Raw genomic sequence first — 26,240 nt, 5'->3', positions numbered from 1 at the left:
TCGCGAGTTTTGGATGTGGGATTTGACTTTGCAGTGGGTGGAGACAGGATAGCAAGTAGAATCGAAATCGCCTTTTTGACAGCTAACATAAAAAATACTGTTTAACTTAAACTTGATGAATGAATGCGTTGATATTTCCTACTGTTGCACCTACATCGAGGCATATCGTTGCGGAGGTTCATTCGATCGCGTCAATCCTCTGGAACGTTTCTGCGGAGAGTAACGTATGCTCTGGAGCTAGTAATGCTGTTTTAGCTGAAACGTTTCAGCTGCAGTGAAGAAAATACATTTTCAGTTTTATCGAAACTCCCCGGTAAGAATAATAAAGACGTTTATTATCGGTGCATGTCATGTTTTCAATGTGATGTTTGAAAACTTAGTTTCAAGACAAAGTTTAGAATTCAAAAGCACTGCGGCCATTGGCAAATTGTCTTGACGCTACTGTTTCAATGTATTCTGCTCATGGCATGACATTATTTGAACGCAAGAATGTAACGTTAGCGGTTTGCTTGGACAAATTACGATATGGCTTCAAATATGAACAGGACCTGTTTCTAAGTATCCCATGGAGTCTTCATGAATATCAGTCAAGCTTAGTCGTACAAAGGCTATACGTGTTTAATCATAACTATGGTAATCTGAACCTTGACATTGTTATCAATCGTGATTCTTCATGGACACAGGTCTAGGCCTAAACAAGACTGAAGTAAACACGTTTGTCCTGTCATTATGAGGGTTCTGTGTGTTCAACTCAATTCTGGATGACTTGGAGGGTAACTGCTAACACAGTTTGGTCAGGTAGTATTTTCTGGTAAGGGATTGAATGTGTTTCCTTCAAATCATTCATCCTGGAGAGCTTTAGCTACACCAGGGTAATCAGAAACCCAAGTAATTAATCCCTTACATTTTCAAGAATTTCCTAAATCGCATACAGACTTTAACTGAGGATGACGTTTATGAAAATCACACCAACTAAAGTTGAAAACCAGCATTATCTTGAGGTTTTCATATTTAGTTTTTGAATCTACCTTTTTTTAATACATTTTTTATAAGATTTTATTTGGTGTCTTATAAACAATACAGCACATACAAACGACTACATCCTACAAACATCACCCCTGTCCAGACCTACTTGAATCCCCCGTTTAATTACACATTAAGTTAATAGTTTCACAAATAGGCCTAGCCAACACTATGAATGATTCATTTTTTAAAGTAGGCTATCATGACTTCTGCAATATGACCTCTCTCACCTGTTGCTCTTGGTCTCAGATGAGTGGGTGCTGCTATAGCCTACATATCATGAAAACAGCCAACTTGTCCTAAATAGAATGCCTAATTTTCATTGCCTTGGGACTTCTGTTAGGAAGGTATCTATAGTGAATGGGAGCTCAGCTGGCAGCCTGTAGTTGAGGTAGATGAAGTGGAAGCCTGGGGGAGTTGATGAGAGAAGTGTGTGTGAATCTGAATATTAGGAAGGTAGCCTATTTGCTATCACCAAATTCGTTGGTGTGTTATTGACAATACACAGTTTCTGCTTTTTAAGAAGATCTGTGTAATGCACACTTCCTTTTAGGCCTATATATGATATACCTATTCTATTTTTCTATGTCATATTATTCCATTTCATTTTCTGGCCTTTTAGGGGTCTGTCATGTGGCTGAATTATAATGTGCTATGCTGCAATGTTTCCAGAGGATGTTCTGTCCTCCCTTCTGTCTGACATTTCTCCTGAACCTGCAGAATGGATGCATCAGCCTGCATTTCTCATGGGCCCCCTGGGGCAACAATGACTGGAAACAAACCAAGTACTGTCAACTTTAAGGAAAATAATCTAGGCTATTAAGGGGTTTATAAGTGATTTTCTTTTAGAATTCAAGGGGTGCATTTTAAATGATTGGAAACCTTACAGTCTACGGTGGCTTTAACTGCATCTGGGTTTTTGTGACAGTGGCAGGCTGATAGTGTGTCCCCAGCAGAGAGAAAGAGAGGGAGAGTATGGTACAGCTGCTAATGTTGTGCATTGGGCTGTAGCTCTAGCTAACATGAGCGCTAGGAGGCCTGATCCAACCTGACATGCCACAATTGGGCCAGGAATAAAAATGACAAATGGGGACGCCTCAAACGAGCCTGGAGGACACAGGCAATAAAGCAGCTGAGAAGAGCGGTCTATTAAGTGGTTCTTTGTGAGAGCCGGAGAGGTGAGCAAGTTGTCCTTCAAAAGGATGAGGATGCAGAGCAGGGAGGGAATCTCCAAGGTGATCCTGAAGGGACAAGCCAGCGACAGGCAGTGAGTAGAAATGCCAGAGTAAGATACTAACAGCTCTGTTTGCCTATCGTGGAGCGGGAGCCTTATTAAAATGCATTAGAATCTCCAGGCTGCTCCTCTCTATGCTGCTTCTCCCATCCCCATCATCAGGGTGCTTATCATCTCCAAGGCAAACGGCAATACAAAACACTAGGGAGCCATGCAAGGCCTGTCAGCCAAGTCCTGATAGAGAGACCTGGCACGCTCAGCCTCAGTTCAGTCGCTACTGCTGTGATGTCATCAGAGAGAGGCTTAACAACATTCTCCTTGGTTACTGCTGCTACTGCTCACCCTTTTGTAACCAAACCCATATATGAGCAGTTTGGAAACACTACAAATGTCAGAGGTTTGATCATGTATAGATGAAAGAGATTAGTGACTATGTCAAAAGGATATGGTCATTTCCATCTAAAAGAACCCATGTGAAGTTCATAGGAGTATGTCAAATCTTTTTTTATTAATTAAGGGATATATACAATTGTTTACAATTTTCCATCTTAAAATGTAGGAGGAAGCAAAGATGGAAAATGGGTATTGTTTTGGAAAACCTCTACCAGAAATAGTCTGAAGGTATTAGAAATACATAACACTCATATTGAAGGAAACACCCTTGCCAACAAATATCAACACTTTATATTTAGTTTTGGATACATTTTTCTGTTTTTAAGTTTCAGAAAAATTGCCTTGTGCCTTGAAATTCTGTTACCAAAAACCCATATATCTTTAAGATATTTTCTAATTTCTCTCCCACATTAGGAGTGGAGGATAATGAAAGTTCAGAAGTAACAAATAAAGGTAGATCTATTAATTAGTCAGTGTTTTTTACTGATATCAATTTTGTTTATGAATTATTGTGATTATAACTTGATTGGTAACAGAATTTAAAAAAATCGCTAACGGAATTTCTGCAGTTGAATTGGCTACAATGGGGAAATCATAATAGTCACAAAACACAGTTGGGTTCAGTAGTTTGGACAGCAAAGTACAGTACAGACAAGTATAGCACAGGGCAGTACTGTACCGTAGAGTTCAGTAAAGAATACTGAACTATACTCTAGTTGAGCACACTAGAGTTAGGTACACTATGGTACTGTACTTTACTGTACTCTACATGACTACTGAACTGTACATTGCTGTACTCGAATGCTCTCTGCTGTGTTGTACTCTACTGAGCTCTACTGTGGAATTGCCCAGATGCTGAATTGTCTTTACTATTTCAAAGACCTTTTCAGCTTCCCTGAAGGGCTATTTTTCAATTGTCTTTCCTTGATTCCTCACGCCCTCTCTTGCCTCCTCGACATGCATTGGAGGAGAAGATTAGACAAAGGAACCTAGGATCTTCTGTACATTTTGAGGAGGCAAAGAGAGAGGATCTGAGGAATCAGGACAATTGAGAAAGAGCCTTGGGATTACTAGGTCACCCAGGGACATCTATAAAGACAGAACTACTCCAGGCTTTTTGTCTTCTCAGAAAGCTGTTTTTACTGTAAAAGCATAGAGCGAAGTCAGGTGAAACAGGCTAGAAATGTGTTGTCCAGTCTGGCTGCTTTAACAGTTTTTCTACGCACAGCATATTTACTTACTGTATCGCATGCCTGCTGCCTTCTAAGGGAATATTTACTTTTCTTAATGCCTGTTTCATTATTTATAAGCAGCATTCAGTATAACAAAGATTTTGGGACTATTAGGGGAAAGCAGATGTGGGTGAGTTGGTTGACTGAGAAGCGTGGTGGGTGGGAGCTCTAGGGAGACTGAATACTGATGAAGTGGCGCTGGAGCGGTAACATTACGCCAGACAGAAATATCATTTAAATGTGAAGCATTCCCAGTTGTAGCCCGAGTTCATGCATGCATATGATTATGATGGGAACTATGGTGACCTTTCTCCAATTGGATCATTTTACTCTTAATGTAACATTTACTTCCTCACACAGAAAATGTCAAGCAAGAAGCGCTCTGTTTACTCTTCATTCAGAGTGTGTTATTTCCCGTAGCAACAGAAGTTAAGCTATATAAGGACATCAGTTTTCAAACAACCCAGGCTGTCAATGTCTATTTAGGCCTAATCGTTTAGTAGACGTGTAGTTCTATAGTATACATATTATAAAATGTTTTTAAATGATTTAGTCCAGGGGTTTTCAAACTTTTCTTGCCTAGAGACCCCCAGCCAGGCAAACCAGGGACCCTCATCATATGTTAGCAGAAAAATCGAATCACATCTTATCAGGTGAATGACAATGGCAAGTAAAAGTAATCAACATTTTAAAGTGAAGAGATTTGGTAGACAGTTATTGTTTTGACATCCCCACAGTTCATTGGAGAGGAAATGTAAACTAACAGTCTATTAGCGAGAAAGATATCTTGGCGGCATAGAGAATTTTGCTGTTATAATGCACATTTTCTACAATTCTACACATTTTTCCATTGAGCTCAGAACATTTTGAGGTTTTGAAGCTAATTTCCAGAAATTCTACACAGTTTTGCATGGAGCTGAGACAATTTAGCAGTTTTAAAGTTAATTTCCTGCATTTCTATGCATTTTGCAATGTCTAATGCTGTGTTCCTCTGCAAAAAATCAATGGTCATGTGCCTAGAATGCCCAGTTTCTCTTCTTGACTGTAATAGCTTAGTTCTCAAAGATGGTATTATAAAAAATAAAGTGTATGTGTGTATATATGTGTGTGTGTGTGTGTGTATATGTGTATATATATATGTGTGTGTGTAACTAACAGAGTACAGATCAGATAAGACAGGAGAACTAGCATTAAGACAAGAACGTTCCATAAACAAAATGGTTCTTTCAAGAACTACATAAGACATTTCATGTTTCAACATTACGAATACAGACCAAGCAATGTTAAAACAGAAAGTCCTGGAGAGACACATACATATGTGTGTGTGTGTGTGTGTGTATATGTGTATATATATATATATGTGTGTGTGTATATATATACAGTGGGGCAAAAAAGTATTTAGTCAGCCACCAATTGTGCAAGTTCTCCCACTTAAAAAGATGAGATGGCCTGTAATTTTCATCATAGGTACACTTCAACTATGACAGACAAAATGAGGGAAAAAAATCCAGAAAATCACATTGTAGGATTTTTTATGAATTCATTTGCAAATTATGGTGGAAAATAAGTATTTGGTCAATAACAAAAGTTTATCTCAATACTTTGTTATATACCCTTTGTTGGCAATGACAGAGGTCAAACGTTTTCTGTAAGTATTCACAAGGTTTTCACACACTGTTGCTGGTATTTTGGCCCATTCCTCCATGCAGATCTCCTCTAGAGCAGTGATGTTTTGGGGCTGTTGCTGGGCAACACGGCAACACGGACAGCCCCAAAACATCACTGCTCTAGAGGAGATCTGCATGGAGGAATGGGCCAAAATACCAGCAACAGTGTGTGAAAACCTTGTGAATACTTACAGAAAACGTTTGACCTCTGTCATTGCCAACAAAGGGTATATAACAAAGTATTGAGATAAACTTTTGTTATTGACCAAATACTTATTTTCCACCATAATCTGCAAATAAATTCATAAAAAATCCGACAATGTGATTTTCTGGATTTTTTTCCCTCATTTTGTCTGTCATAGTTGAAGTGTACCTATGATGAAAATTACAGGCCTCTCATCTTTTTATATATATATATATATATATATATATATATATATATATATATATATATAGGTGTGTGTGTGTGATATATATATATATATAATGTGTGTGTGTGTGTATATATGTGTGTGTGTGTGTGTGTGTGTATATATATATATATATATATGTGTGTGTGTGTATATATATATATTGTGTGTGTGTGTGTGTATATATATATATGTGTGTGTTTATATTTATATATGTGTGTGTATATATGTATGTGTGTATGTATATATATATATATGTGTGTGTGTATATATACAGTGGGGAGAACAAGTATTTGATACACTGCCGATTTTGCAGGTTTTCCTGCTTACAAAGCATGTAGAGGTCTGTAATTTTTTATCATAGGTACACTTCAACCGTGAGAGACGGAATCTAAAACAAAAATCCAGAAAATCACATTGTATGATTTGTAAGTAATTAATTTGCATTTTATTGCATGACATAAGTATTTTTAAGTAATTGCTTGCCAATAAAAAATAATAATAATAGAAAAGCGATAATTAAAATTGGTGCTGGCCAATTATCCGTGAGAAGAATAAAAAAATCCCATTGCGAAGTAAGTTTAAAAAAATCTTATTCATTGATGGAAATACCATTTGATGGAAATATACTGAACAAGAATATAAATGCAACATGCAACAATTTGAAAGATTTTACTGAGATTCTACAGTTCATTTAAGAAAATCAGTCAATTGAAATAAAATTAATTAGGCCCTGCAGCCATGTAATAAAGCCCTTTTGTGGGAAAAACTAATTCTGATTGGCTGGGCCTGGCTGCCAAGTGTGTGGGCCTATGCCCTCCCAGGCCTACCCACAGGGGAGCCAGGCCCAAACAATCAGAATTAGTTTTTCCCCACAAAAGGGCTTTATTACAGACAGAAATACTCCCCAGCACAAACGATCTTGCAAGTGAAGAAGCCAGATGTGGAGGTCCTGGGCTGGCATGGTTACGTGGTCTGCAGTTGTGAGGACATACTGCCAAATTCTCTAAAATGGAGTTGGAGGCAGCTTATGATAGAGAAATTAACATTAAATTCTCTGGCAACAGCTCTGGTGGACATTCCTGCAGTCAGCATGTCAATTGCACGCTCCCTCAAAACTTGAGACATCTGGGGTATTGTGTCATGTGACAACTGCACATTTTAAAGGTCTGTTATTTTTACATAATTTAGGGAAATTAAATTGGCGTGTGTACTGAATATTCATTATGTACAGTTAAGGTTAGGGAGTTTAAATACACCTTAGCCAAATACATTTAAACTCAGTTTTTCACAATTCCTGACATTTAATCCTAGTAAAAATTCCCTGTTTTAGGTCAGTTAGGATTACCACTTTTTATTTTAAGAATGTGAAATGTCAGAATAATAGTAGAGAGAATGATTTATTTCAGCTTTTATTTCTTTCATCGCATTCCCAGTGGTTCATAAGGTTTACATAAACTAAATTAGTATTTGGTAGCATTGCCTTTAAATTGTTTGACTGGGCCAAACGTTTCGGGTAGCCTTCCACAAGCTTCCCACAATACGTTGGGTGAATTTTGGCCTATTCCTCCTGACAGAGCTTGTGTTACTGAGTCAGGTTTAGGCCTCCTTGCTCTCACACACTTTTTCAGTTCTTCCCACAAAACTTCTATAGGATTGAGGTCAGAGCTTTGTGATGGCCACTCCAATACCTTGACTTTGTTGTCCTTAAGCCATTTTGCCACAACTTTGGAAGTATGCTTCGGGTCATTGTCCATTTTGGAAGACCCATTTACAACCAAGCTTTAACTTCCTGACTGATGTCTTGAGATGTTGTTTCAATATATCCACATATTTTTCCTCCCTCATGATGCCATCTATTTTGTGAAGTACACCAGTTCCTCTTGCAGCAAAGCACCCCCACAACATGATGCTGCCACCCCTGTGCTTCACGGTTGGGATGGTGTTCTTCGGCTTGCAAGCCTCCACATTTTTCATCCAAACATAATGATGGTCATTATGGCCTAACAGTTCTATTTTTTTTTTTCTAAGATGACATCATCTTCTGGAATTTTCCAAGCTGTTTAAAGGCACAGTCAACTTAGTGTATGTAAACTTCTGACCCACTGGAATTGTGATACAGTGAATTATAAGTGAAATAATCTGTCTGTAAACAATTGTTGGAAAAATTACTTGTCATGCAAAGTAGATGTCCTAACCGACTTGCCAAAACTATAGTTTGTTAACAATACATTCGTGGAGTGGTTGAAAAACGAGTTTTAATGACACCAACCTAAGTGTATAAACTTCCGACTGTATCTTTTTTATCACACTTGTACAGCATACATATACAGAGCCTTTTAGCGGAAAATCTGTCAGACAGCGTGGAAGCTGCTGCTACAGCATCTCAAACAGCAAATGCATAGGCAACGGAAGGCAGGCTTCATCAGCGTATCACCCACCACTTTGCAATGAGCTGAAGACTGTGCATTTTGAAAACCTATATACTGTTGAAGTCGGAAGTTTACATAGATTTAGGTTGGAGTCATTAAAAATCATTGAAGTCATTCTGTACGCTTTCTCGAATTTGTTCTGGATTTGGGGACTGTGAATAGACCCCTGGTGGCATGTCTGGTGGGATAAGTGTGTGTGTCAGAGCTGTGTGTAAGTTGACTATGCAAACATTTTGTGATTTTCAACACAATGTTTCTTATAAAAATAAGTGATGCAGTCAGTCTGTCATCTCTCTTTGCCAAGAGAGACTGGCATGCATCGTATTTATATCAGCCCTGAACAGTTATTCTAACATCTTCAAAGTGCGCAACAGAATTAGTTAAGGACTGCACATCGCTGCTTCCTCGACTTGCATGTTCTGTTAATATGAATTACCATAATCAAAATGTGATCTGTCATTCACAGCATTATGGGTGGACGCCCTGATTTTAAATGTAGCCAGTCAAAATGTCAGATGCTATATTATTCTAACGGAAACCTGCCATGGTGGTATTCTGTTGCAGCTAGTGATATTAATAAAATACTTTTTCACATAAAATCAACCAAAAGACCCCCCCCCCCCCCCCCCCAATAAAACATGCTGACCCCATCTTAAAAAACCCTGATTTAGTCAGATTAGCTAGATTAGATATAGCCTACTTTGTCTGTTTTTAACAAAAAACACTTTACATAGAAAATGTATTTAGCTACATATGATGGACTTGAAGGCTGTCTCTTAGTAGCGTGTGTACCGCAATATTATCTGGAGCACCAAAATGTAGGCTAATTGAAGTCATTGTGCCTGAATGGTTATGACAGTGAACGGTTGTGCAACAAATCTTATCTAGAATCTCTTTCTAGTTCTGTGTTCCTAGTAACAGGATGGCTAAGCATTTTTTTAACTTGTCCTGTCATTTCTGCATGCTGGTTACTGTGCCAGAGTCTTTTCTTAGAAAGTCCAGATTTATTGTCAAACTGTGCAGACTTTCCATTACACTATGTAATCATTAATAATCCACTTCTTAAATTGAGACTGTTCTGTTTTTCCTGAGGGCTAGCATGTCCCAATACATCCTACCATCCTTTTCTATACATCTGTATCATTCAGAATTTGAATAAACTATTACACAACAGGATATTTAATATGGAAAGCATCAGGGGTTCCTCTTTCGGGAGAACACTGAGGAGTGGAGTGGTGGAGTTTGGATCCACATTTTTGCTCACAAAAACGTTAGATCTCAAGCCGAAACCTCAGTGGGTGAGTGCAGTGTTAGCTGAAGATGGTGCCATAGAATTGCCTGCTAATTTATCACAGAGGCAGGCTGACCTTTGGAAAAACCTTCAGTACTTGGCACAGTGGAATTGCAGTGGGCCCTGCACGCATCCCTGTGGGCCGCCTGTGTGCATTGAGGAGGATTAACGCTCACCACTGGCACCATTGTCCTTGTCCTCATGGATTGGAGGGCAATGCTGCTTTAGGTCTTCATGCTGTGACATTTAAGCAGTAAAAAAATGCATTGAGCACTATTAGCCCATTTGTCATCCTTCGTGAATGAGTAAAATCAAGTGGTATTGTCTGAATAGCATACCAACTTAAACGCATGTAGAAATTGGTTAAATGGGTAGGCTAAAAGGGAAAGCCGAGGGGTTTGGGAAAGCTGAGGGGTTTGTGCCATCTGCCTATACAGGTACATTTAAAATCTTAGAAGTAATTTCTGGACCTAAATCCCATGTAGGGGTCTTGGTCAAACTTCAGAGGAACCCTGTAGGTAATTTATTTTTCAAATGGCACCCTATTCCCTTTGTAGTGCACTACTTCTGATCAGGTCACATCAAAAGTAGTGCACTGTAAAGGGGATATGGTGCCATTTGGGACAACCGTGTCCTCCTGATGACATCCAGGTCATGAAGCCTATAGGCCCAGCTGTCAAGGTCACGAGCAGTGTCTAATTATGGGCTTCAGCACCCTGTCAGTACAATATGGGTCAGTGGGCAGAGGTGAGTTGACCAAACCTGTCTCCTCTGCCAGTGCCCTTGGCGAATGGCGATCCAAGTCAAATATTTGGGGGAGAGGAGAAAAAAGGAGGCCCCAAAAGAACGATGGGCGTCACTCAGTTTATCTTCAAATGTAGTGCAGTTCACATATGAGTATTATGAGTACCAGTACATCTGCATTGCTATCATATTGTATCTATAGATGGAAGCCCTTATCTCCATCTATAGATACAATAAGACTTTTCCTACCTGAATTAGTATCATGCTCTTTTGCTTAACTAAATCTCAAATCGTAATGAAAACAAGTGAAAAAGCTCTATGGTAACTGATCTTTTTCCTATAACTTAGCTACAACTGCAGGGTATTACCACAAATACTGAGCCTACTACTATCACTGACATATTGTAACCTATGTATTTGGATGTCAAAATAGCCTGAGGACTTTTTTTTAGCCTGCCTCTAGTGCAGCATATGAGAGCAGATATGGAAAGAGAGAATGAGAGCAGCAAGAGAGCGAGTGAAAGAGAGCGTAGGGAGGGAGAGATGGAGCCATTATGTCTTTGTTCAGTCTGGCTTCTTCCTCCAGGGCCCTTGGGTTGGCTGGCTGCTAGAGGAGAGAGAGTCCGGGGCTTTAGGAGAGTGTAAGGCTGGCTGTGTCCTATGGGCCCTGGTCAAAAGTATTGCACTAAATAGAAAAAAGGGTGCCATTTGGGACTGAGACCGAGTTAGGCCAGAGATACTGGAGTTCTTTATGAGCTCAGTCTGGAGAGGAGAGAGAGACAAGAAGACCGTGGGGGGATGGCTGCTCTCTGGGGATGCTAGTGGCAAAGGAGGATTCTCCAGGCGTTTTTAGGATAAAGAGATTTAAGAAATCAGAGGTGCATGTGTGTCTGTCCAAATGTGTGTTAGAAGTGACAATGCCCGTTCATGGAAACACAATGATATCTGCTGTATGAATCTTGTGCTCCATGTCTGCTGCTCAAAGCATTAGAGACATTGAGGTAGGGTTAAACTGGAATTATTTTACTCAACATGGGATAGAAGGATAGATAGGCTTGGCTGCAAAATAGGCTTGTGTGGTATCCAGATAGTCCTACCTTCAAACCGACCTTGTGCCATCCTGGGATATTCGGTAATACCGGCACCGCACACAAGGGGCGCTATTTTCAAACCCCACTGAGCCTCTGTAATACCAAGGTTAACAATGCTAACAAGTACATGGAAAATACCATAGCGATTGCTAGTTAAATGCAAACGAGCGCATGCAAACATTTTATACAGTCTCTGATAAACTGTTTGCAGGACAGATATCACAGCTCATAAAGTTTATAAAAGTAACAAAAAAATGCTACTCACAGTTTGCTGCACACACAAAACTAATATTAGACAGCAAGGTAGGGCTGGGCGATATGGCCTAAAAAGACTATCTAGATTTTTTTCAAGTTTATGGGCAATTTATCTTGATTTTTGAAACTTTTTCTCTGAATAAGCTTTGTTGCACAATTAATGGTCAATACACTGGATTTCAAACAGGAATAATCTAATGAATTCAGGGATTTTTTTATTATACCTAGGCTAAATATAAGCCTTTGACCCACTAATGATTTCATTATTTTATCAAAATAGTTTAACCTGCTTTTTTGCAATAATCACTGATCTGGCTTTCAAAGCTTCATATGAAAATGCCATTTTTGTTACAAATTTAACCAGAATCATGTTTTATACTCATTTATAAAACATAGACTAGATGGCTAGCACTTAAGTCTGTGGCTAAAATGCTGCTAGCGGTACGTGGTACTCCAGTGCCGCGCCTGACAAACTGAGCATTCATTCATTTCCCACAATCATGTTCATTGATACTTCCATTTTCGTAGATAACTAGGTACTAAATCAGCAAACCAAATGCACAACTTGAGAGCGTTTAGCTCTGCAAAACGCAGCATCACATGATGCAAAATTCATCATACGGGCCAGATTTCTGTATTTTGAAAGTTACATATCTTGAAAACTTGGGACTATATCAACTTGGGACTATGTCAACAATGGACTAATGAATCAAATACCAAAATATAGTTTTTGGGTGGAGTTTTCCTTTAATAGTTATAAGATATCTAGCTGGCAAACATTTAGTTGTGAATTAGATCACTAGATCACCTGGCGCGTGCTGCACAACAATGTGACTCACAAAGCTCCGATCTGTTGTTGTTGTGTGCTTGTAAACAAACGTGACTGGGGACTACCGGTAGGCCTAAACTTCATAATGAAAAATAATCTGACAGGTGAAATGAAGAACGTGATCTGCTTTATTTCCTAACCTACTTTACAAGTTGACTGCAGATATTTACTTAAAAAGTATTTGGTATTGAAAAACCATCCCGTGGCTATTACCAAATACTCTGGAATACGGCATATACAGTATACCGACCAAGCCTACTGCAGACAGTCTGGCTCCAGGGAGAGGAAGGGAGTGTATTTAGTGTCTGCAGCCCAAAGTTGAAGGTTAGGGAGATAGTCCGTAGATTCTGATGAATATTATAGAGGCCAATGACTACGCTAACTCTCTTGACTCTTCTTTTTGAGTATTGCTAAGTTATCATGGTAATATAAAGCATATTTTAAATTAATTGTTAAGTCTCAATCCTGTATGTTATTTACTCAACCTTTTTATACTGGAATAATTATATTATTTTAATCTCAGCCGCTATTATGGAAAGTGATATTTATAGTATCCCAGGCAGAGGCTAGCCTATAGAAACATTTGTTCTTGTAGCAGTCAACCTTTAGATGACTATTTACCCACATAATCTGGAAGCAGCTGCTTGGGATCTGAATTAGTGGCTGCATCCCAAATGGCACTGTATTCCCAAGATAGGGCTGCAGTAAAAAGTAGTGCACTATGGGTCCTGGAGTGATCAAAAGTAGTGCACTATATAGGGAATAGCATTTGGGATGCAGATAGTCTGTCTCACCACATGACTCACTTGTTCTCTCAATATGCAGATTAGTGTAGTTTTAAGAGGAACTTTTCTTTTCCCCTTTCTCTCCTCACAATGTCATTCATCAAGACATAACCACGAGGGGAGTGTGATTTGAGGTTCTAGGAAAGCCTGTGCTTATCCACCAAGGTAAACAAAGGATACGTCCCAAATGGCACCCTTTTCCCTAGCCTATACAGTGCACTACTTTTGATCAGAGCCATATGGGTCCTGGTCAAAAGTAGTGCACTTAAAATGAATACTTTGAGATTTTGGCAATGAGGCCCTTTATCTACTTCCTCAGAGTCCGATGAACTTGTGGATACCATTTGTATGTCTCTGCGTCCAGTATGAAGGAAGTTAGTGGAAGTATTGCGAGCCAATGTTAACTAGCGGTAGTTAGCAATTGAGCTAAAGCTAGTGAGAAACTACCTTCCAACTGCACGCAGAGACATGAAAATGTTATCCACAAGTTCATTTGACTCTAGGGAAGTAGGTAAAGGGCTTCATTGCCAAAATCCCAGAGTATCCCTTTATTTGGGACGCAGACAAAGAAGGGAAGGGACTTTGATCCCTAAAATTGAAATTGTTCTACCGGTATGTAGACCTTCATCAATAGCACTGAAAATAATAGGCTTACACTTTGTTTGATATTATTTATATGATTACTAAGTCTGAAATATAGTATGTTCAGTTGGAAACATGATATCAGTAATATGCTAAAAATTATCTCTATCCCCCACCCCCACCCCCTCTCTCACTTTCGCTCTCTCTCTCTCCCTCTCCAGGTTATCTGCGCCTGGCTAGCGGGAGGCGGAGCATGCGTGTGAGATCAGAGATCAGATTGGACGTGGAGCTGTGATGCGTGCGGCGAGCTGCAGGATGAACGTGGCGGCCATTCTGAATGGCCTGCTGGTTTCGGTGGTGGCAGCACTGCTCTGGAAGTACGTGAGGCTAAGCGAGCACGCTGCAGTACTGGAGGAGGAGCTGCAGCTGACCCGCCAGTCCCAGGAGCTGTCCCAGGCCCGGATAGACTACCACGCCGCTCTGCTGGCCCTGCAGGAGCATGGCACCCGCATGGTCTGCACCGGCAAGATGCACACTGACCGCATCTGCCGCTTCGACTACCTGTGCTACTGCACCGAGGCCGAAGAGTTTGTCTTCTTCCACAGCAACTCCTCCTTCATGTTGCCCAACCTGGGGCCCCGGCGCTTCCAGCCGGCCCTGCTGGACCTGTCCTCTGTGGAGGATCACAACACCCAGTACTTCAACTTCCTGGAGCTGCCCGCAGCTGCCCTCAAGTTCATGCCCAAGCCTGTGTTTGTCCCTGACGTCACCCTCATCCTCAACCGGTTCAATCCGGATAACCTGATGCACGTGTTCCACGATGACCTGCTGCCCATCTTCTACACCATGCGGCAGTACTCGGACCTGGACGATGAGGCCCGCCTGGTCTTCATGGAGGGCTGGGGTGAGGGCGCACACTTTGACCTCTACCGCCTGCTGAGCAGCAAGCAGCCACTTCTCAAAGAGCAGCTGAGGAACTTTGGCAAACTTATGTGCTTTACTAAGTCCTACGTGGGCTTGTCCAAGATGACCACATGGTACCAGTACGGCTTCGTCCAGCCACAGGGCCCCAAAGCCAACATCCTGGTCTCTGGGAACGAGATCCGGCAGTTTGCCTCATCGCTGATGGAGAAGCTCAATATCACCACGCGAGGAGAGGAGAGCGTGGCGGACGAAAAGGATGAGTACTTCGTAGTGTTCAGTCGCTCCATCAACAGACTAATCCTGAACGAAGCGGAGCTGATCCTGGCGTTAGTGCAGGAGTTCCAGATGAGAGCCGTGACGGTATCTCTGGAGGAGCAGAACTTCCCCAGAATTGTCAAGGTCATCAGCGGGGCCTCCATATTAGTCAGCATGCACGGGGCCCAGCTGGTCTCCTCTCTCTTCCTCCCCCGGGGGGCTGTCGTAGTGGAGCTCTTCCCCTATGCGGTCAACCCAGAGCAGTACACTCCTTACAAAACCCTGGCCTCTCTACCAGGCATGGACCTGCAGTATGTGGCCTGGAGGAACATGGTGGAGGAGAACTCTGTGGCCTACCCAGAGAGGCCCTGGGAGCAGGGAGGTATAGCCCACCTGGATAAGGAAGAGCAGGATCACATCCTGACCAGTAAGGAAGTACCTAGACACCTGTGCTGCCGCAACCCTGAGTGGCTCTATCGTATTTACCAGGACACCATAGTGGACATACCTTCTTTACTAGAGGCTCTCAGAGCGATTGTGAAAACCAGGCCCAACCTGAAGAAGGCCAAGCCTGCCAGCACGGTCCACCCGGGCCGGGTCAGAGAGCCCCAGTGCCAGACGTCGGTCCAGGCCACCAACGAGGCCAAGCTGACTGTGTCCTGGCAAATCCCCTGGAACCTGAAGTACCTGAAGGTCAGGGAAGTGAAGTACGAAGTGTGGATCCAGGAGCAAGGAGAGAACACGTACATGCCTTATATTCTCCCCCACCAGAACTATACCTTCTCTGAAAACATCAAACCCTTTACGACGTACCTGGTGTGGGTGCGCTGCATCTTTAACAAACACCTCCTGGGGCCCTTTGCCGATGTACTCATGTGCAGGACATAATTTGAGTTGATATTTACAGTTTCAAGTATGTGACTGCTTGTTCCAGATGATCAGATATTGGGGCTGTGGATTATTGAAGGTGATGCTAGAAAGGTTCTGTATAATTTCAGCCAGTAGTTTTGAAAGTAGCGCTCACGAGCCAAAATGGGTCCCAGAAAATTGTGCACAATTGTATACGATGTCATCCATTTTGTATGATATGTTACGTCCTGCACAATAAATGTATGTTTCCTACAATTCGTATGATATGTTACGAATTTGTAAGTGCTTAAGATCCCGTTCAATCTCGTTAATATGAAAATCTGTGATTGAGGATCGTCTCCGATTTGAGGATAGTTGATATGATGTAATCTGTATCTAGGATGAGAGACTGTGCTGTTTGATGAGACAACCATGTCCTCACAGAGAGTGAAATGCAATGGAAATTCAATGGCATTTAGCATGGGACGCAGGAACACGAGTCACGATTTAAGGATGCATTGTCTGTACCATAGGCAGAAAGTACTATACAAAGTGTCTTTTTGAGATATAGGAATTTCTTTAATATACTTATTAATATACTTTTTCATTAGTCTTAAACACTGAACCTATCTATACCTGTACTTATTTGAGTATGTAATGTAGGTTTTCAGCAAAGCCCAGATTTGATTGGTTTGTGATTTGTTATCTGATAAATCACAACTTTGTGGCTTAGCCTACCCTCCTGCACAAAGTTGTAGCTTTGTCATGTTGCCTTTCTAATTGGCAATTTCCATAATTGTTTGCAGAATGTTGCCAAAACCTTAAAGGGATACTGTAAGATTCTGGCAATTTTCCACTTACCCAGAGTCAGATGAACTCGTGGGTACCATATTTATGCCTCTGCGTGCAGTATGAAGGATGTTAGAAGTAGTTTCGCGAGCCAATCCTAACTAGCATTAGCACAATGACTGGAAGTCTATGGGTATCTGCTTCAGGCCTGGACAATTCCAGTCCTCAGGGGCCTAATTGGTGTGACACTTTTCCCCCATCCCTAGCAAACACACCTGATTTTAAACTAATTACATGTTTAACTGAAGCTCATGATTAGTTGATTATTGGAGTCAGGTGTGTTAGCTGAGGGAAAAGTGTGACACCAATCAGGCCCCAGAGGACTGGACTTGCCCAGGCCTGCTAGCTGCAGATACCCATACACTTCCAGTCATTGCGCTAACTCCAGTTAGCAATTATGCTAGGGCTAGTTAGCAACTTCCTTCAAACCGCAATCAGAAACATAAAAAGGGTGTCCATGAGTTCATCTGCCCCTGGGGAAGTAGATAAAGGTCCCCATTGCCAAAATCCCGAAGTATCCCTTTAAGAGAAACCAAAGTGAATTTGAAAATGTGGTTACAGTACCATTAAGTATGTGTTATTAGTTGTAATTGAATTATCTTGTGCTTCATTGAGGCTTTAATATTAATTCAAGGCGGATAAAAACTTTCAAAGAGTGTGTCCAGGAAAATATGTTGGCAGTTTTCTAAAGATGCTGACTAAAACATGCATTATTCCTTCAAATGTAACAGTATTTTAAGAACAGTGTTCCTCTAAATTAAAATAAAGAGAATCTATTATGTATTTATGTGAAAGGTTCTGTAGTTATGCGGTGCAGTTGCTAGATATGCGAGGGTTAGTTCTATTTCTTTCAGAAAAACTGGAGCTTCTTTAATCAGTTTCTTTGTCATTGCCCTGTGTGTCAAAAGATAAATACAAAAAGGTTCATGTCACTTCAGTGTCCCCATTACAGCAATTCTGAGTTCAATTGTCCTATTTTTTATTTATTTTTATTCAGTCCACACAGTTGCAGAAAATGATCAGAATTTCTTACTTACTATTAATCGGTACCATTTCTGATTGTGATCATAGAAAATTTGCGCAGGTTATATGCATGCATTAACTTGTGAAATAATTAGCCTGTGATGCTTTGGTAATGACTACTATGCCCTGAATCAAACTGGAGGAAGAACCCATTCTATGGCTCATCAGTGCTGCTAACCATGCGTGGTTCAGTGTCTGTATCCCAAATGGCACCCTCTTCCCTTTATAGTGTACTACTTTTGACCAAGAACTATAAAGGTCACCAGAGCCTAAAAGTAGTGTTCTATAGGGAATAGGGTGCCATTTTGGGACTTAGCCCAAGTTTATATGATGGTGTGCAATGCTGCCTGTTACATTTCATTGCCTTGTGGTGTGCAAAACCAAAGTATGACTAGCTTCCCAGTATGTACCAAGCCCTCAGAGTAAGAGTGCTGATGTAGGATCAGCTGCAGCCCTCCTGTCCTACTAAGCGTATATACATTGCCTTCAGAAAGTATTTACACCCTTTGACTTTTTCAACATTTTGTTGTTACAAAGTGAGATTAAAATGGTTGAAAAAAAACGTACAATTAAATCCATCTACAAATAATCAAATGTCAAAGTGGAAGAAAAATGACACTAATACAGTATATCTTTATAAGTATTCAACCCACTTAGTCAATACATGTCTCTCTGGGCAAGTCTCTAACAGATTTTCACACCTGAATTGTGCAACATTTGCCCCTTTATTCTTTTCACAATTCTTCAAGCGCTGTCAAATTGTTTGTTGATCATTGCTAGACAACTGTTTTCGGGTCTTGCCATAGATTTTCAAGCAGATTTAAGTCAAAACTGTAACTCGGCCACTCAGGAACATTCAGTGTCTTCTTGGTAAACAACTCCAGTGTAGATTTGACCTTGTGTTTTAGGTTATTGTCCTGCTGAAATGTGAATTAATCTCCCAGTATCTAGTGGAAAGCAGACTGAACCAGGTTTTACTCTAGGATTTTGCCTGTGCTTAGCTCCATTTAATTTCTATTTTATCCTGAAAAACTCCCCAGTCTTTAGCGATTACAAGCGTGCCCATAACATTATACAGCCACTTCTATGCTTGAAAAAAATGGAGAGTGGTACTCAGTAATGTGTTGTATTGGGTTTGCCCCAAATATAACACTTTGTATTTAGAACAAAAAGTGAATTGCTTTGCCACGTTTTTCTCAGTATAACTTTACTGCCTTGTTGCAAACATAATGCATGTTTTGGAATATTTTAATTATGTACAGGCGTCCTTCTTTTCACTCTGTCAATTAGGTTAGTATTGTGGAGTAACTACAATGTTGTTGATCCATCCTCAGTTTTCACCTCTCACAGCTGCTCAAAGGGATATTCAATGTCTGTTTATTTTAAATATTTCTTTTTTAACTTATTTAGGCTTGCCATAACAAAGGGGTTGAATACTTATTGACTCAAGACATTTGAGCTTTTCATTTTTAATTATACTGAACAAAAATATAAACACAACAATGAACAATTTTACTGACTTACAGTTATAAGGAAATTAGTCAATTTAAATTCATTAGGCCCTAATCTGTTGATTTCACATGACTGGGCAGGGGCGCAGCCATGGGTGGGCCTGGGAGAGCATAGACCCACCCACTTGGGAGCCAGGCCCACCCACTGGGGAGCCAGCCCAGCCAATCAGAATGAGTTTTTCCCCACAAAAGGGCTTTATTACAGACAGAAATACTCCTCAGTTTCATCAGCTGTTCGTGTGGCAGGTCTCAGACGATCCCGCAGGTGAAGAAGCCGGATGTGGAGGTCCTAAGCTGGCATGGTTACACATGGTCTGGTCTAAAACTGTTGGAGGTGGTTTATGGTAGAGAAATTAACATTCAATTCTCTGGCAACAGCTCTGGTGGACATTCCTGCAGTCAGAATGCTAATTGCAAGCTCCCTCAACTTGAAACCTCTGTGGCATTGTGTTGTGTGACAAAACTGCACAGTTTAGTGGCCTCTTATTGTCCCCTGCTCAAGGTGCACCTGTGTAATGATCATGCTGTTTAATCAGCTTCTTGATATGCTACACCTGTCAGGTGGATGGATTATCTTGGTAAAGGAGAGATAATCCCTAACAGTGATTTAAAGAAATTTGTGCTCAAAATTGGATAGAAACAAGCTTTTTGTGCGTATGGAACAGTTCTGGGATCTTTAATTTCAGCTCATGAAACATGGGACCAACACCTTACATGTTGCGTTTATATTTTTGTTCAGTATAATTTAGAATTTTTGGGGAAATCATCATTCCACTTTGACATTATGGTGTATTGTGTGTAGGCCAGTGAAAAAAATCTAAATTGAATCCATTTTAAATTCAGGCTGTAACACAACATAATGTGGAAGAAGTCAAGGGGTGTGAATACTTTCTGAAGGCACTGTATTGTGACCTAAAAGGTTAAACTGTCCTAAATCAGCACTCTTACTCTGAGCGCTTGACATGCGGCCCCAGATCTCTCTGTCCCGCGGTTGAGTTTTCAGCAGAGGGCACAGGTTTGAAACTAGTTTGACGGTTTTTGAGGCAGCTGAGAGTGGTGACAGGAATCTGTGAATCAATAGCATTGGATTGGGTTTCTCTCTTCCCCTAAAACAGCACTAGTGACACACAGATTGCCAGTGCCAATTCATAGACTTTGCAATGCGTTGCATTGTTGATTATTGGTGTAATCATTTAATGGACATTAATGGTGTCATAATAATCAAGGGATTTAAATGCAGTGCTGACTGGCTAGTATGTGAATATCCTACCCATTGTGCTGTACCCATTGAGGTATCCTACTGACGAACTAAATTCCACATTAACTGGAATTTGTCCCTTTTTTGAGATGTTTCGGTTTGAAAGTCCAACTTGAACTGTTTTTAAAAAAGATGTTCTCAAATGCAGTTCTGTCAGTGTTTGTATTCAAGAGATTATTTTGAACTGTTGTTGTTCAATGTGATGTTGTATTTTGTGTGTTTGTTTTGCTTGTTAGGTTGTGTATACCACCTCCAGTAAATAAATTATATTTGCTAAGACTGAAGTGTGCCAGAAACTAGTGTACATGTATTATGTTTACTATAATGATAAAAAAGTAAGAGTATTGAGTAACTGTGAGTTATTGAATAAAGCAACATTATTTTATATACAGTACCAGTCAAAAGTTTGGAGACACCTACTCATTCCAGGGTTTTTATTTTTTTAACTATTTTCTACATTGTAGAATAATAGTGAAGACATCAAAACTATGAAATAACACATATGGAATCATGTAGTAACCAAAAAACAAATCAATATATGTTTTATATTTGAGACTCTTCAAAGTAGCCACCTTTTGCATTGATGACAGCTTTGCACACTCTTGGCATTCTCTCGACCAGCTTCATGAGATAGTCACCTGGAATGCATTTCAATTAACAGGTGTGCCTTTGTTAAAAATTAATTTGTGGAATTTCTTTCCTTAATGCGTTTGATCCAATCAGTTGTGTTGTGACAAGGTAGGGGTGGTATACAGAAGATAGCCCTATTTGGTAAAAGACCAAGTCCATATTATGGGAAGAACAGCTCAAATAAGCGAAGAGAAATGACAGTCCATCATTACTTTAAGACATGAAGGTCAGTCAATCCAGAAAATGTCAAGAACTTTGAAAGTTTCTTAAAGTGCAGTTGCAAAAACCATCAAGGGCTATGATGAAACTGGCTCCCATGAGAACTGCCACAGGAAAGGAAGACCCAGAATTACCTCTGCTGCAGAAGATAAGTTCATTAGAGTTACCAGCCTAACTATTTGCAGCCTAAATAAATGCTTCACAGAGTTCAAGTAACAGACATAGCTCAACATCAACTTTTCAGAGGAGACTGCATGAATCAGGCCTTCATAGTCGATTTGCTGCAAAGAAACGACTACTAAAGGACACCAACAAGAAGAAAAAACTTGCTTGGGCCAAGAAACATGAGCAATGGACATATCAAGTCAAATCAAACTTTATTTGGCACGTGCCGAATTCAACAAGTGTAGACTTTACCGTGAAATGTTTACTTACAAGCCCTTAACCAACAGTGCAGTTCAAGAAGAAGAACATATTTACCAAGCAGCCTAAAATAAAAAGTAATAATGTAAATTGTCCGGTGGTGATTTTTATGAATTGTTCAGCAGTCTAATGGCTTGGGGGTAGAAGCTGTTGAGGAGCCTTTTGGCTCTAGACTTGGCGCTACGGTACCGCTTGCCGTGCGGTAGCAGAGAAAACAGTCTATAACTTGGGTGACTGGAGTCTCTGTCAATTTTATGGGCTTTCTCTGACACCGCCTATTATATACAGTTGAAGTCGGAAGTTTACATACACTTAGGTTGGAGTCATTAAAACTTGTTTTTCAACCACTCCACAAATTTCTTGTTAACAAACTATAGTTTTGGCAAGTCGGTTAGGACATCTACTTTGTGCATGACACAAGTAATTTTTCCAACAATTGCTTACAGACAGATTATTTCACTTATAATTCATTGTATCACAATTCCAGTGGGTCAGAAGTTTACATATACTAAGTTGACTGTGCCTTTAAACAGCTTGGAAAATTCCAGAAAATGATGTCATGGCTTTAGAAGCTTCTGATAAGCTAACTGACATCATTTAAGTCAATTGGAGGTGTACCTGTGGATATATTTCAAGGCCTACCTTCAAACTCAGTGCCTCTTTGCTTGACATCATGGGGAAATCAAAAGAAATCAGCCAATACCTCAGAAAAAAAATTGTAGACCTCCACAAGTCTGGTTCATCCTTGGGAGCAATTTCCAAACGCCTGGAGGTACCACATTCATCTGTACAAACAATAGTATGCAAGTATAAACACCATGGGACCACGGAGCCGTCATACCACTCAGGAAGGAGACGCGTTCTGTCTCCTAGAGATGAATGTACTTTGGTGTGAAAAGCGCAAATCAATCCCAGAACAACAGCAAAGGGCCTTGTGAAAATGCTGGAGGAAACAGGTTCAAAAGTATCTATATTCACAGTAAAACGAGTCCTATATCGACATAACCTGAAAGGCCGCTCAGCAAGGAAGAAGCCACTGCTCCAAAAACTGCCATAAAAAAAGCCAGACTACGGATTGCAAATGCACATGGGAACAAAGATCGTACTTTTTGGAGAAATGTCCTCTGGTCTGATGAAACAAAAATAGAACTGTTTGGCCATAATGACCATCGATATTGTTTGGAGGAAAAAGGGGGATGCTTGCAAGCCGAAGAACACCATCCCAACCGTGAAGCACGGGGGTGGCAGCATCATGTTGTGGGGGTGCTTTGCTGTAGGAGGGACTGGTGCACCTCACAAAATAGTTGGCATCATGAGGCAGGAAAATTATGTGGATATATTGAAGCAACATCTCAAGACATCAGTCAGGAAGTTAAAGATTCGTCGCAAATGGGTCTTCCAAATGGACAATGACCCAAAACATACTTCCAAAGTTGAGACAAAATGGCTTAAGGACAACAAAGTCAAGGTATTGGAGTGGCCATCACAAAGCCCTGACCTAAATCCTATAGAAAATTTGTGGGCAGAACTGAAAAAGCGTGCGAGTCCAGAATTAGGTACTTTGTCTTGCTCACATTGAGGGAGAGGTTGTTGTCCTGGCACCACACTGCCACTTCTCTGCCCTATAGGCCGTCTCATCATTGTCGATGATCAGGCCTCCCACTGTTATATTGTCAGCAAACTTAATGATGGTGTTGGAGTCATGTTTGGCCACGCAGTCGTGGGTGAACAGGGAATACAGGAGGGGACTAGGTACACACCCGTGACGGGCCCCAGTGTTAAGGACCAGCATGGCAGACGTGTTGTTGCCTACTCTTACCACCTGGGGGCGGCCCGTCAGGAAGTCCAGGATCCAGTTGCAGTCGGAGGTGTTTAGTCTCAGAGTCCTTAGCTTAGTGATGAGCTTTGTGGGCACTATGGTGTTGAACGATGAGCTGTAGTCGATAAACAGCATTCCCAAATAGGTGTTCCTTTTGTCCAGGTGAGAAAGGGCGGTGTGGAGTGCAATTGAGACCGAATCATCTGTGGATCTGTTGGGGCGGTATGTGAACTGGATTGGGTCTAGGGTGTCCGGGAGGATGCTGTTGATGTAAGCCATGACCAGCCTTTCAAAGCACTTCATGGCTACCGACATGAGTGCCACGGGGCGTTAATCCTTTAGGCAGGCTTCCTTGAGCACAGGGACTATGGTGGTCTGTTTGAAATGTGGGTATTACAGACTCGGTCAGGGAGAGGTTGAAAATGTCAGTGAAGACACTTGACAGTTGGTCCGCGCATGCTTTGAGTACACGTCCTAGTAATCCATCTGGCCACGCGGCTTTTTAAAGGTTTTGTTCACATCGGCTACCGAGAACGTTATCACACAGTCATCCAGAACAGCTGGTTCTCTCGTGCATGCTTCAGTGTTGCTTGCCTCGAAGCGAGCATAAAAGGCATTTAGCTCACCTGGTAGGCTCGCGTCACTGGGCAGCTCATGTCTGGGTTTCCCTTTCTAGTCCGTAATAGTTTTCAAGCCCTGCCACATCTGACGAGCATCAGAGCCGATGTAGTAGGATTCAATCTTAATCCTGTATTGACGCTTTGCTTGTTTGATGGTTCGTCTGAGGGCATAGCTGGATTTCTTATGCGTTCGCATTAGTCTCCCGCTCCTTGAAAGCGGCAGCTCTTGCCTTTAGCTCGATGCGGATGTTGCCTGTAATCCATGGCTTCTGGTTGGGATATGTACGTACAGTCACTGTGGGGACGACATCATCGATGCACTTATTGATGAAGCTGAGGTGGTGTATTCCTCAATGCCATTGGATGAATCCCGGAACATGTTCCAGTCTGTGCTAGCAAAACATTCCTGTAGTGTTGCATCCACGTCATCTGACCACTTCCGTATTGAGCGAGTTACTAGTACTTCCTGCTTTAGTTTTTGCTTGTAAGCAGGAATCAGGAGGATATAATTGTGATCAGATTTGCCAAATGGAGAGTGGGGGAGAGCTTTGTATGCATCTCTGTGTGTGGTCTAGGATTTTTTCCCCCCTGGTTGCACGTGACATGCTGGTAAAAATGTGGCAAAACTGATTAAAGTTTGCCTGCATTAAAGTCCCCGGCCACTAGAAGCGCCACTTCTGGGTGAGCATTTTCTTCTTTGCTTATGGCCTTATAGAGTTGGTTGAGAGCAGTCTTAGTGCCAGCTTCGCTTTGTGGTGGTAAATAGGTGGCTACGAATAATACAGATGAGAACTCTCTTGGTAGATAGTGTGGTCGACAGCTTATCATAAGGTACTCTACCTCAGGCAAGCAACACCTCGAGACTTCTTTAATATTAGACATCGTTCACCAGCTGTAATTGACAAAAAGACACACCCCCACCCCTCGTCTTACCAGAGGTAGCGCCTCTGTTCTACATGGAAAATCCCGCCAGCTCTATATTGTCCGTTTCTTCGTTCAGCCACGTCTCGGTGAAACATAAGAGGTTACAGTTTTTAATGTCCCGTTGGTAGGATAATCTAAATAGTAGGACCACAATTTTATTTTCTAATGATTGCATGTTAGCAAGGAGAATGGAAGTCATTGGGAGTTTACTCGCTCGCCTCCAGCTTCTCAGAAGGATCCCGATCTGCGTCCCCTTTTCCGGCGTCTTTTCTTCACGCAAAAGGTGTGGATCTGGGCCTGTTCAAGTGAAAGCAGGATATCCTTCTCATCGGACTCGTTAAAGGAAAACGTTTTTTCCAGTCCGCGTTGAGTAAACGCTTTTCTGATGTCCAGAAGTTATTTTCGGTCATAAGAGACGGTAGCAGCAACATTATGTACACAATAAGTAAATAACTAAGTTCCGCAAAAAAATTTTTTTTTAAATGCACAATTAGTTGGGAGAATGTAAAACGTCGGCCATGTTCATTTGACCGGTGGAAATCTGTCCTTTGGTCTGTTTAGTCCAAATTTGAGCTTTATGGTTCGTGTCTTTGTGAGACGCAGAGTAGGTGAACGGATGATCTCCACATGTGTGGTTCCCACCGTGAAGCATTGAGAAGGTGTGATGGTGTGAGGGTGCTTTGCTGGTGACACAGTCAGTGATTTATTTAGAATTCAAGGCACACTTAACCACCATGGCTACCACAGCATTCTGCAGCGATACGCCATCCCATCTGGTTTGCGTTAGTGGGATTAACATTGTTTGTCAACAGGACAATGACCCAACACACCTCCAGGCTGTGTAAGGGCTATTTGACCAAGAAGGAGAGTGATGGAGTGCTGCATCAGATGACTTGGCCTCCACAATCACCCGACCTCAATCCAATTGAGATGGTTTGGGAGGAGTTGGACCGCAGAGTGAAGGGAAA

The 26,240-nt window shown here is 41.2% G+C and overlaps 1 protein-coding gene across 1 annotated transcript; it reads left to right on the top strand.

Annotated features, from left to right (window-relative positions):
• Nucleotides 1-14: 14 nt before the first annotated feature.
• On the top strand, nucleotides 15-20,916 carry LOC139564190 (protein O-linked-mannose beta-1,4-N-acetylglucosaminyltransferase 2). Its single transcript, XM_071383456.1, has 2 exons — nucleotides 15-313; nucleotides 14,190-20,916. Exon 2 carries the CDS (start codon nucleotides 14,263-14,265, stop codon nucleotides 16,033-16,035), a length of 1,773 nt encoding a protein of 590 aa, XP_071239557.1. The 5' UTR covers nucleotides 15-313; nucleotides 14,190-14,262; the 3' UTR covers nucleotides 16,036-20,916.
• The last annotated feature ends 5,324 nt before the right edge of the window (nucleotides 20,917-26,240 follow it).

This window comes from Salvelinus alpinus, chromosome 35 (assembly GCF_045679555.1).
Source record: "Salvelinus alpinus chromosome 35, SLU_Salpinus.1, whole genome shotgun sequence".
In the NCBI taxonomy this organism is placed as follows: Eukaryota; Metazoa; Chordata; class Actinopteri; order Salmoniformes; family Salmonidae; genus Salvelinus; species Salvelinus alpinus.
Note: the sequence above shows the minus strand (reverse complement) of the source record. Positions and strands in the feature narration are given on the sequence as shown.

Excerpts from the sequence above, each read along its gene's own strand:
- LOC139564190 (XM_071383456.1), top strand. The coding sequence starts at position 14,263 with ATGCGTGCGGCGAGCTGCAGGATGAACGTGGCGGCCATTCTGAATGGC.